Source organism: Culicoides brevitarsis, chromosome 1 (genome assembly GCF_036172545.1).
Source record: "Culicoides brevitarsis isolate CSIRO-B50_1 chromosome 1, AGI_CSIRO_Cbre_v1, whole genome shotgun sequence".
NCBI lineage: Eukaryota > Metazoa > Arthropoda > Insecta > Diptera > Ceratopogonidae > Culicoides > Culicoides brevitarsis.
Genome location: NC_087085.1, coordinates 28,363,821 through 28,376,570, shown reverse-complemented (window position 1 = coordinate 28,376,570; position 12,750 = coordinate 28,363,821). Strand labels below are relative to the sequence as shown.

At 25.3% G+C, this 12,750-nt stretch overlaps 1 protein-coding gene across 2 annotated transcripts in view; it reads right to left on the bottom strand.

The window, feature by feature from the left end:
- LOC134830727 (amyloid beta A4 precursor protein-binding family B member 1-interacting protein) overlaps nt 1-12,750 on the bottom strand; it is a 161,517-nt gene that overhangs the window by 56,582 nt on the left and 92,185 nt on the right. The window contains exon 1 of one of the 2 annotated variants that reach the window (XM_063844307.1): nt 3,120-3,315. The exons of the other annotated variant lie outside the window; for it this stretch is intronic. Within the exon in view, the coding sequence (XP_063700377.1) occupies nt 3,120-3,173 (54 nt within the window). The 5' untranslated portion in view covers nt 3,174-3,315. Of the gene's footprint in view, nt 1-3,119; nt 3,316-12,750 lie in introns of those variants that run through there. 2 annotated transcript variants of the gene reach the window in all.

Here is a 12,750-nt window from a genome sequence, read left to right as displayed (position 1 = left end):
ACCAATAAAAATTCTTTCAAGATTAATTAAACAACGACGACTTACACACATTTCAATACAATAAAATTTTATAATTCAAACAAATTGATAAGAAAGAGTTCAAGGATAAGAGAATTAAGATGAATTACTGTTTGTTGTTGAATATTAATTTATAAAATATTCTCAGAGAGTTATTTTAATTTTCTAACTGGAACAGTATAAGAACAACTAGAACAAGTACAAATTATAATTTTATCGCAAAAAAGTTTTATTGTATAAATTTATCTAAACTAAAATATGGGTCATGAACTTAACTTTGTGAAAATATTGAGTTTTAACACGAAACAGAAACTTCTTTCAAATTTTTGTTTGTACTGTATGAATCATGAAACATTTATCTTCTCTTTATTCTGTGAAATATATTTATTTTTATAATAAACTATTTCTTCTTTTATATATAAAGATAATGATGTCTAACTCTTCTAAAGTATAATTTCTCATGTTTATTCATGTTTAAACTTTTTATACATAAAAAAATCTGGAACTAATTTTTCGTTTATTGCCGATTATTGCGAAACTCGAGTTCGATGTATGGTTTTTAAATTGAAACAACACAAACGAAAAAATTGTTAATGTTATAAATATATATATTTATTATTATTATTATTATTCTTTGAGTATATTTAACCAATTATTACTCTCACGTTTTCTCGCGATATTCGTTTCTCCGGCAACATAATTAATTTTTACAAATAATCATTCAATTAATAACAATAACACGTATTTTTTACTAAGCATGTCTTTCCTTTGTTATAATATATTTTTACAAACTCGATATTTTTCTTTCTTAATTGACTTCAAGTATTTATTATTATTATTTTTTTGTATTTTTTGTATAATTTTGCGATTATTTTATCATCACATCGCACACAGGAAGTAATTTCATATAAATATAAACATATATATTTATAAATAAACTGTTTATATTTTAATTTTTGTATTTATATAACATGATTGGAATGTGTAACAAACTTCTTAGAAGTTGCATCTCTGTGTAATTTTACCTCTCTGTGTTGCAATACCGCAGTGTCATTCTCGGACAGAGAGCATTTTTGACTGACTGACGTGCATCGACATATAACAGTGCATGTCGTTAATTACAGTTCAATCAATAAGTGATGTGATAATTATCACTTGCATGCATAAATAAATAAATAAAAAATAAAAATATTTTCCGGTAAAAAAATAAGTAAAAAAAATATGTCAGCAACTAATATTGATGGCTTCGGCCTAATAAAATTCATTTCGATGCGATCTGATGCGAAATTAATATTTATGCGTGCGAACGACACGATTTTTATGTATAATGAAAATATAAACCTTGAGAAAAGAGCAAATTAATATTATAGGCGTGACATTTTTAGGGCAGATTTTTTGCCGTCTACGATTTTTTTTCTTGTTTCTTTGAGTGGGTAACTTTTATCAGTATAAAAAATATTTTTTTTATCACATAGTAACACATATGGCTGGATTTTTGGCACAATCAATTTATTCTTTTTTTTTCGCATTCGCTGTTTTTTTCGCTTCAAACAAAAAAAAAATATCATCGTCAGTTTTGTATAAAATTTTGCGAGAGAGCTGTTAATATATTATAAAAGTTAATTATGCCTTTGGCAAACTTCTTTATATCATCGATGAATCTGCGTGAGTTTATGCGTGACATGCTTGCTACTCAATAACCAAGAGGAGGGTCCGTGAATTTGAACAATTCAACAAATTTTTCATCGATATTTTTTGGTTTGTTTGGAACAGGGTTGGAAAAATTTTTGAATTTTCAAATTTATTTTTAAATTTTAATATTAATAATTTTAATTTAATTCTATTTAATTAATTATTTATTTATTTTAAATAAAAAAATTTAATTGAATTTAATTTTAAAATAAATTAATTAATTTTAATAAATTATATTAATTCAATAATAATTTAATTAATTTAATAATTAATTTTTAATAATAATTTTAATTATAATAATTTAAAATTAATTTTAATTAAATTTATTTAATTTGATTAATTTTTTTTTATTAAAAAAAAGATCAAAAATTAGTTATTATTTCTGATTCGATCATTTTAATTTTTTTTAATTTTTAAAATATTTTGTAAATTATTTTTTGATAAAAAAAAATTAAAAATAACTTAAACGTAAGTAAAAATGATTTAAGACTTAAAAAATTTTTAAAGCCTGAAAAAAGTTTTGAAATAAAATAAATAAAAAAAAATAACTAAGCCATATTAAAAAAAAAATTACAAATTTTTTAAAATTTAAAAAAATATTATTTATCTCTTAGATTTGTAAATTATTTTATTATTTTTTTTTTCGTTTTATTTTTTCGCTTACTTAAAAATAAAATTAATTTTTCACTAAAAAGTTTTTCCAGCCCTTGCTCATAAACACATAAAATCATCGATAAGCAGATACTACAATGTTGCAATACAATTTGTAATGGAAATTATGCTCGATTGCATAATAATTTTATGATATCAATTCTCTTTTGATACAGAAATTCGAAATAATTAACCAGATTTTTTTTTTCGTTCATTTTATATTTTTTTGTTTTACATCGGATCGGACGTAGGCAAAAAAAACATAAAAAATTCTGCATTCCATTGCATGTGTTCAATTTCTTAGAATTTTAGCGTCTTTAACACACATTCACAAAGAGAGGAACAAATTTATTCAAGACATATGTTTAATTTTTGCTCGTTTTTCCATACGCACATGTTAAGTTACAACACATGAAAGACGGTCCCAAAGTAACATGAACGAACCTTTTTGTACCGAACAAAAGACCGCGGAAGTTGTGAATTACTAAGATACGATTTCATGTGTGCAAAAGTATAGAAAATGAAGGATTCTAAACAAAAGCGAACCGCAACCGCTTTTATAACTGTGTCGATCTGCTTTTATTTATATTTATTAATAAATAAATAAAACAGGTTCAGACTGTCTCGCAGAAAAAATGAATTGAATAATATGTGAGAGATAAGAAACTGGTCATTTTGTATTTAAATTAATTAAAATTAACTGCAAAACTGCAAGAAAATTCCAGATCAAGATTCCAAAAAAAAAATTATTAACTCACCGATTCATCTGAATATGTTGAAACTGAATCATAGTCCGACCAATTGTAATCCATTTTTGAATTTATTTTTATCGTACGTTATTATATATGATATATATTATTTATATATGTTGAAGCGTAGACTTTAAAATTGACTTGATGAATGAATTTTATTGCATCGCGATGTGATGTGTTTAGTTGAATGAATAAGTTTAAAGTTCACACCATATATGCAGTTTTTTAAAGCCACGTTTATTGAAAACCATTGACACAATTTTATATGTTTAATATTTTTTTTTATTTTTAACGTTATTTATTAAACATAAAAAAATATGAATTTTTTCATAATATTTTTATCTTTTTAAATAAAATATTGTTGTGATATGTTTATTTTATTGTACGTCGACGCATTTCAAAACACCTTTTATTTTGATTTATTTTAAATGTGTTTAAATTAAAAAGTCTGCAGTTGTCATTTGTCACACATTTACATACAAAAGAAGCTATTTCCTTGATATTTGTTGATATTTTTTTTTCTTTTCGTGATATGTTCGTGTCACCCTTACGATATGACAGTCTTCTTGCGTGGTTTGACGTTGATTTTAATAGAGTTCAATGTTTTTATCATCATAAATCAATAAAACATAGAGTTTTGTTTGTATTTCTGATATTATATATTTTTTTTTGTTTTTGTTTGTTTAATATTAATTTTTTGGATATTTGTTTGTATATTTTTCTTCTTTTTTTTAATTAAAGTCGTTTATATATCATATTCACTACAAACAATACAAACACTCTGTAACAGTTGTTGTTAAGTGGCTAAAAAATTGTTTCTTTTATTCCTTTTGTTTTATTTTTTTTCGGGTTTTGTTTTGTATTTCTATAAAAAATTGGATAAATTTTTATTATATTTTTTTTTGTTATTTTATAAAAAAAAAATGGGTTGCATTTTGTGGGATATACATTTTTTGTCTTTTTTATTTATTAAACAGTGCTTCAAAAAATTCTTTAAATTAAAATAAAAAAATTTTTTGGAGCACTGTTTAATAATAGTTAGACCACTTTATTGCTACTACTATCATTGTTCGTTATTATTATTACAATTGCTTTACTATTTTTCTTTTTATTATATTATGATCGTATCATTTTTGTGGACTTTTTATTGCGGCTTTTCATACTTTTATATTCTTTATTATTATTATTTAATATTTTTTTTATTGTATAAAAGAAGATGAAAAACTTGAAAACTTTTATCATTTCATTGTTATTTTTACACCACAAATACCATAATTTTATATATAATATATCAATGAATAAAATATAAAACTAAAAAAAACAACAAAAATGATACAATGATAATATTTGTTCTTTCTATCTATGTTATATATTTTTATACATGTATAATATATTTTTTTTCATTTAAATTTTTTTTCCACAAATTTTTTTATAACATATATTAATATCTTAATCTAAAACATATTTACGTACTTTGTTATATTTTTATATCAACACACTTTTAAAAACACATTTTTTGTATATATATATTTTTTTTTTGATACGAAATTAATGTGGAGCGCTTTTTTTATTAATAACTAACATTAATAATATTTTTTATTAGTTGTCCGGTTTTTATTTATATTTTTTTAATTTTATATGTATATTATTAACTCAAGTTGTTACGAAATTGCATTTGCACAAATTTTTATTACTTTTTACGTAAATTTCTAGTGAATTTCAAGTCTTTTCTTTGATATTTCTTAGTTACTTATATTAGAAAGAGACTTAAAGAATACACTTGAAACTTTATAACTCGAGAAAAAGAACGAGAAACGCAACTCTCTACTGCACAAGAGTAAACACGCGACTAACATACACATTTATTTATTTATTATGGCATGGCATTAACTTTAAATAGCAGTTTAGAGTTGTTTTGTACGTGAATCGTACGTTGCGCTACGAGAACTCAGCTGGAGACGTCCATATTGTCGGAGGGTTATGGTAGTAACAACGTGTGATAATGTGTGTAACATGTGTTCCGAGAGAGACCAAAAAATGAGAGAGAATCGACGAAGATTCGAACAAAAAGCACAACAAAAGGTAACTCAACTCCATTTTTATAGCAAAATTTGTATAACAGAATTTTCTGTACGGGACTTTGAATGCATTTTTATGGCAGAACTCATTTACGTTCGCTTGAAATGTTTTTTGCCTCTCTCGAGAAGTGTTTAAGCGACGATTGTCGTACATTGACAGAGATTATGGCGATGACTCATACTTTCGTCTTACAAATCATAATTTATGCGGTGCATATTTGGAGTTGTTGGAGCAGCAGCATAAACAATGCAGTTTGTTTGCCGCGTCATTTTGTTCCTGGGAGTTTAGCGGGAAAATCCGGGCAAATTCAGGCGGCAATTCAAAGAAATGTGAATGATGATAAATTTATGTCAAAAGCATTAGAATTTATTTTCTATTAATTAGAATTTACTGGAGTCTTTAACATTCGCGGTCATTGGAGATTCCAATTCGATTAAAACTCGAGCAAATAAATATTTTTTTAATTAAATTTTATTTTTAAAATATTTTTTTTTTTGTTTTTAAATAAAATTAAATTCAAGTCTTTATTCAAGTTTTGGGGATTTAAGAAAAAATTGAATAAAAGTTTAAATTTTAAAATTATTTTTAAAAAATAATTTTTTTTTTATTTTGAATTTTAGAATTTTTGAATGAAATTTTTGAATTTTTTTTTCGACTTTTATATTTTTTGATAATTTTTTATTTATTTTCTTAATTATGTGGAATAAAAAAAATTAAAAATTTAAAAAATTATTTTATTTCATTTTATTTTTTTTTTATTTTTTTTTTTTTTATTTTATTTTATTTTATTATTATTATTATTTTTTTTTTTTTTTTTTTTTTTTTTTTGTTAAAAGGTGAGAAAAAAACAATATCTTGTTTGCACTTTGGATAAAAAAAAATTAATTAAATTTTAATTATTTATTTTAATTAACAAATATTTTTTTTTATTTTCAGGCAAAGGCCTTTAGATGAGCTCATACTTTGAAAAAAAAATTCTCAAACTTTAAATCTTTTCCAATTAATTCAAACCAAGCACTTTATGTCTTAATCTTAAGCCACTGAAAACGTAAATCCGCTACTGGCTCTGACCAATGTCCATGTCAGTAGTCAATTTCCATACAATTTTTTTAAACTCAATACCCGAGAATTAAAAAATTTAAAAGAAATTGCAACTCACAAACGGTCACTAACATTTGCAACTTGATATCATGACTGAACGAAGACTCGCCATTCACAACTCCATAAACACCACGAAGAGATATTTATTGTTATTATATTTGCCACTCGCTACTCATTCATTCTAATTAAAATTTTTATTGCAATTTTCCAAATAAGTCCAAACAATATACCAGCATAAGACTCGCTTTGTTAAGTAAACGCATATGTTGGCATGTGTGGTTGTTTGTCTTTTTCTTTCTCTCTTTCTTTACTTTTTCCTTTGGGTTCGTACTGAAAAATGGTGATGCATGTCATGCAATAATTGTCTTAGAGCATCCAGCGCAGTGGCAAAAAAAAATACTGCAAAGTAGATTATATTTTTCGCTTTACTTTAACACAACAGCATTCTAACATTATTATTTATATAATAATAATAAAGACTCGTGCAAAAAAAACACATATGCATGCAAAAAATTAAAATTTTCTGAACATATTGCATTCTGTAACATTCTTCCAGTAAGTTACTTACTTTAGTAGTAGTTTGTAACTCTATCTGCACTTTGTTCCATTCATTCCTTAATTACACGGCATGGCATTTTTTTTTACCATGCAATTTAAGACAAAGGCAAAAAATGTGGGTGGCGTTGTGCAGCTTATCTCTTCGTTAGTATCACAAAAAATAATAAACTTTTTAATCTTTTATATTAAATTTAATATCTAGAAAGTTTTCACTTCAAAAATGACGGACGAATGTATCGCTCTTTGAATTTAAAGCTTTTTTAGCTCAAAATGTGCACTGGGATAAAAATTTATAGAGTTTATCTAACAGAGAATGTAAACTGGGATTATAAGTTAAAATTTTCAACCATATTAAAAATTTAAATAAAATGTACAATGGGATTTAAGTTTAAAAATTATTTCAACTAGAACTTAAAAAATTTGCACTGGGGTGAAAATATAAAATAATTTAATTAAAATGTGCACTGGGACAAGAAATACAGAATGATCCCAATGTTAAAATTTTCAATTAACTGCAATTTTAAAAATATTTTAGTAAAAAAAATTAAGAATGTGCATTGGGGCAAGAATTAAAAATGTGAATTGGGCGAAAATTCAAACCATGATATCAGGAGTGTAAATTTTTAATGCGAATTAGATCCCAATGACCATTTTAAATTAACTTGAAATTAACCCTATAACATATTTAAAATTTTTGCCCCAATGAACATTTTAAAAATTTTCGACAGATCTCCAGACGGACAATCCGACAGTATTTCTCATTAATATCGCAATTTTTCATAAAAATGTGCTAAAAAAATAATAATTGTGTTAAATTACTGACTCAACTCAGTTTTTTATCACAAAATCTCTTTTAAAAAAATGCAGCATGGTCATTTGGGTGCCATTTGGTGCAACATCGATCGTGACCTTTCAACTTTTAAATTCTGTCTCTTTACATTTTTTTTGGTTCGTTCATTTGTTACACAGTGGGAATCTGACCAACAAAATTGAAAAAGTTGTCGAACACAAGTTCGAACAATAAAGGTCAAAAATTTCACGAAAATGACTTCTGCATTACTCTCGAGTTTTTGTTTTGTCATGTAGGCCAAAGTATTACGAAGAAAAATTAGATAAAGATTGACAGGTAGGTTGAAACTTTTTCAAATGACGTAAAATCGATCATTTCTAGTGCAAACGAAGAACATGAGAAAGGTTTTGTTGTCAGAGGAAACTGAAACTTTGTTTCTTTCTCACACAAAAATCACACCCTTTTTGCGTGGGTTCGCTTGACGCCGCATTATAACAATAATAATTGATTTCCATTTGCATATAAATTGTGGTTTTGGTCGTCGCGACTATTCAATGATGCATTTTGGTACGAAGAAGAAGTAACAACAAAAAGAAAGTTGATCATTATTGTATTTTATAATTTTTTTCAGTGACTGTGACCTGAGGCTGATCCTACATTCAATTAAAATCTGTAAAATCCTTTTTTATGATTTTATGGAATAATGATATCGATTTCGTGGATCTTTAATCAAAATAATGATTAATTATTGAAATAATCATCACCTTGTCTAAACACCTCATCGAGGTACTTCCATTTAATGTTTCGTCATCATCAGCATCCAACAAACCACCTGATGCTTTGTTACCCAATCCACTTACCAACAAAAAACCTTTTTTTTCAGACAAAGAACAATAATCGACACATTAACGATATTTAACGATAATCCAGACGAGACGAGATGATGACGAAGGCAATATTTTTAATAACATTAATAAAAGTGCGTCATCCCTTCGCAACAAATTCTAACGTAATTCAGGACAAAATGTTCCCCGGACAAAAATAAATAATGATATCATGAAATGCTTTTATTGCATCTGAAAAATATGCAAATAACACGCTTCAAGTCACTAATAGAAAAAATCGGAGAGAGAATGAGTGTTCTAACACCCCTGAACAATAAAAGGATTTAAATTGTACAAAAAGTGCAACTTTTACACGTTTTTAGAAAGAAGGGAGACCCGTTTAAATTGTCCTATTACGGAATACATTTAGGCAGATTAATTTTGTAACGCGCGTGCAAATTTTTCGGGACTCTATATTGGAAGAATTAAAGTTTTTGGTAAACCGTCAAGTTAATATTTAAAGTTTAAAGGGGTGTGATTCATATGTTTTGTCATGGGAAGGAAAAGTACGGAAATGGGAATTTCATGCAAATAAAGTAAAGAGACATTTCAATCAAAAGTTTCGGATTTAAAAGGTTTCAAGTGTAATATTTGTTTGATTGTCTGAGGCAAATTTAAATATTTCATTGTGAAAATTAGAAAATATATTTCTATTTTATGTTTCAGTAATTTTAAGGCAATAAAAAAATTATTATTCGTTTAAATTTTCTGAAAAAAAATATTAAAAATATTTAAATTCGAAACAATTAAATTTAAGATTTTTTCAAATTAAATAAAAATATTTAAATAAATTAAATTAAATTATAAAATTTTAAAAATATTTGAAAATTTTGAAAATTTTTTATTAAGTTTTAAATAAATAAAGTAATATTAATTATTCAATTTAAATATATATTTTTTTCATACAAATTTTAATAAATTGATTAAACTGAATGTTTTTAAATTTCATAAAAAAAAATATTTGAAATAAATTTAATTAATTTTTAAAAATTTAAAACTTTTAAAAAAATAAATAAAAATTAAATTTTTAAATTAAACATTAAATAATTAATTAAAAAGGTTTTTTTCGAAAAAATTGTTAAAAATTACATAAAACTTAAAAAAAATAAATAAAAATTAAAATTTTTAAATAAAAAATTAAATAACTAATTAAAAAGGTTTTTTTCTTGAATAAAATTTTTAAAACAAAAAAAAGTCGAAAAAATGTTTAAAAAATTAATAAATATTTAAAAAAAATAAAGTTTTTTTTAAAAATCAAAAAAATTTCTGTGTTAAATAAAATTTAAAATGTTGTGTAAAAAAGTAAAAAAAATTATAAAATAAATGAAAAAAAAAATAATAAATTAAAAAAAAAAAAAAATAAAATATGGAAAAACGTTAAATTAATTTTGCAATATTTGGTAAAAAAACATTAATTTTCATTTTAATTAAATTAAATTAATTTATTTATTATTAATTTAATTCAAAATTAATTTAATTAATTTAAAAAAAAAATACAAAATAAAAAAAATTTTACTTTGTAAACAAAAATTCCTCTTTCACACATTAAAATTTTCACTCTCCATGAACTTTTAATAAAATTTAATAAAAATTGAAAAAACTCTGGTCAGTTCTTTCTTTATTAACATTTCATAAAACGAATCAAAAAATAAATTGAGATAGACAGACACACAGTAGATATTCTTGGCAGCTGCTGATACACTTATAAATACAAGAGAGATTGTGAGTTGAATGACGATGCACAATAAATGGGTGTTTAATTTAATAATCTGCTGCATTTTAAAAAATGATTTTTTTTATATTTTTTATTATGATCGTCAGTCAATCAATGAGTAGTAGATAAAACAAAAGAGAAGAGATTATAAAGATGATAGACAAGAGATTGATTGTTTTTTTTTCTTGATTTTTTTTCGTCAATAAAAAAGTCATTGTGATTGATTCGATTGTTTGATTGGCTTATTAGTGACGGATTTGAGAAGCAATTATTTGTTTTTTTTCTTATAAGAGGATTCTTTAAGGTACTCACGAATTTCATTCAAGAAGGTATTGATTAAAGTTTCTTACCTGAAAAGAGAAAAAAAAATAAAAATTAATACAAGATTTTATGAAAAATTTTTAAATTTGAACTATTTTCAGTCATCGCCGCATGATAAAAAGGAACGAACGACAATTTTAACAAAGTTTCTAATTAATTTGTACATCAATCTCGTGTCGCTGTGGAACATCATGAAACGCGTTGACACCAAAAGTTTGTTAAAATTGGGTGGTATTGCACTGATGTTCATCAAAAGACAGAATTTTGCACACAAAAAATTAATAAAGTTGCATAAAGTCTTCCAAAGTCGGTCATTTTTTGCCAACAGAGCGCTTAGAAGTGAAAAAACTGGCAAATGATTTATGTAGGAAACATGTCACTCATATTAAAAACGTTTCGCATCCATTAAAAAATAGATTCCCGCAAGTTTTTTAGCACACACTCTCGTATGCCAGTTATGACAAGCAACTTTTCATCATCATCAAGTGATTGTTCTTCACATTTTATCGTTAGAGTCTATATGGGATATATTTTGATATTCCAGTCCATGCGAACAGAGACAACACTATATAATGAATTAAAACGCATCAGAATATTCAAAACCGCCATATGGTAAACATATTATGTGCTGGGGATAGTGATGCGTCGAGTTGTGTCGAGAAGGAATGATAGACGACGGCCGAGTTTCGTTCATTGAAAAACAAAACGCATTGTTTTTTCTGTCTTTTGTTGTGATGATGATTGGCTTCGTTTACTGACTTGGTAATTATGACAACGCCGGACAATGGAAAAAAGAGAGAAATTCTGTCTATTTTTGTTTCTAGAAATAAATAAACAAATCGGAAGTAAGCTCATATTTTCCCGACTTTCAATCGAGAGACAGAAAAGTAATAAATCAACAAGAATATGAACACGTAAAGTAAATTTGAAACCAAAAAGTGAATGACATGTCATGTACATTGCACCACGATATATAATTAGAATGCAAGTTGTAATGTATCAATGACAAGGTTAATAATCCCAGCTGTGTCTGTTGTGTATTTATGAAATTTATTAAAAATATGTGTGACAGAGTAAGCGAAATATTGTAGAAAAACAAAGAAGTCACACAAAAAAAAATAAATAAAAACAACGGCAACTGTAGTAATAACAATAATAACAAAAGAAAAGGCACGACTGTAAGAGGGAGTTGTTATTGAATTAATATTTTTGAACGTAAAATGTTATTAGATGTTCATCAGGATTGAAAATTCAACTAAATATAATTATTTTTATAAAGATAGTTTCGAAAATTTTATATTGAAATAATCGAAAATTTATTTTGTGTAAATAAATGAAAATATATTTAACTGACATTTGAAAAGTTATTATGACGGCCCTAGGTCTAATGGATAAAGCACAAGCCCAATTGGTAAGTATATTTTAAGACCTTTTAATTTTGATCATGATTTTTGTCCCATAGATTTAATGACCTTACATGGTTAACCGATAACATATATTTTATCTAATCGAAGTTCAATTATGCATTAATCACAAAAGTTGTTTAATATATCCATGAATATTTCCATTCTTCACTAATTACTTAGGTAAAGGTAAGTAAGAAGTAGTTGAAGATATCAAATGGCAAATATAAAACTCCAAAAAAATATATAATTTTTTGCCATTCGCAATATACTATACTGACCAAAAAGCCTCATTGGTAGAAAAATTATAATAATAGTCTAGCGGGATCAAAGAAAAAGGATGGAAGAAGATCGTGCCACAGACCCGGTGAAGGAATTTCGCCGCATTTCCAAGGAGGTAAGCTTTTATTTGAAAGGCATGGAAAGATGTGAGGAAGGTAAGCTACAGCTGCAGAAATCTCGCTGGATGGCAATTGACCGGCTGAATAAGTGCTAATAAGTTCGCATCCCGAGTATGTTTCTAAATGCCATCTTATCAGATAAACTTTATTCATGAAACGATCAATTAACAATATGAAATTAATTTTGAGTGCTCTAGTTCGCTAACTACTTCAATTCTTGTTGGGATTTCTCATTACAATAAATAACGACAAAAATTAATGAAAGATTTTTGGAGAAATTTAGAGAAGAAAAAAAAACTTAATGCCATCTGATATCCTGAAAGTATTATGATGATTAAATTTTAACAAAATTCCTTCTAAAAAACGTAAAAGTTATAATAAAAATA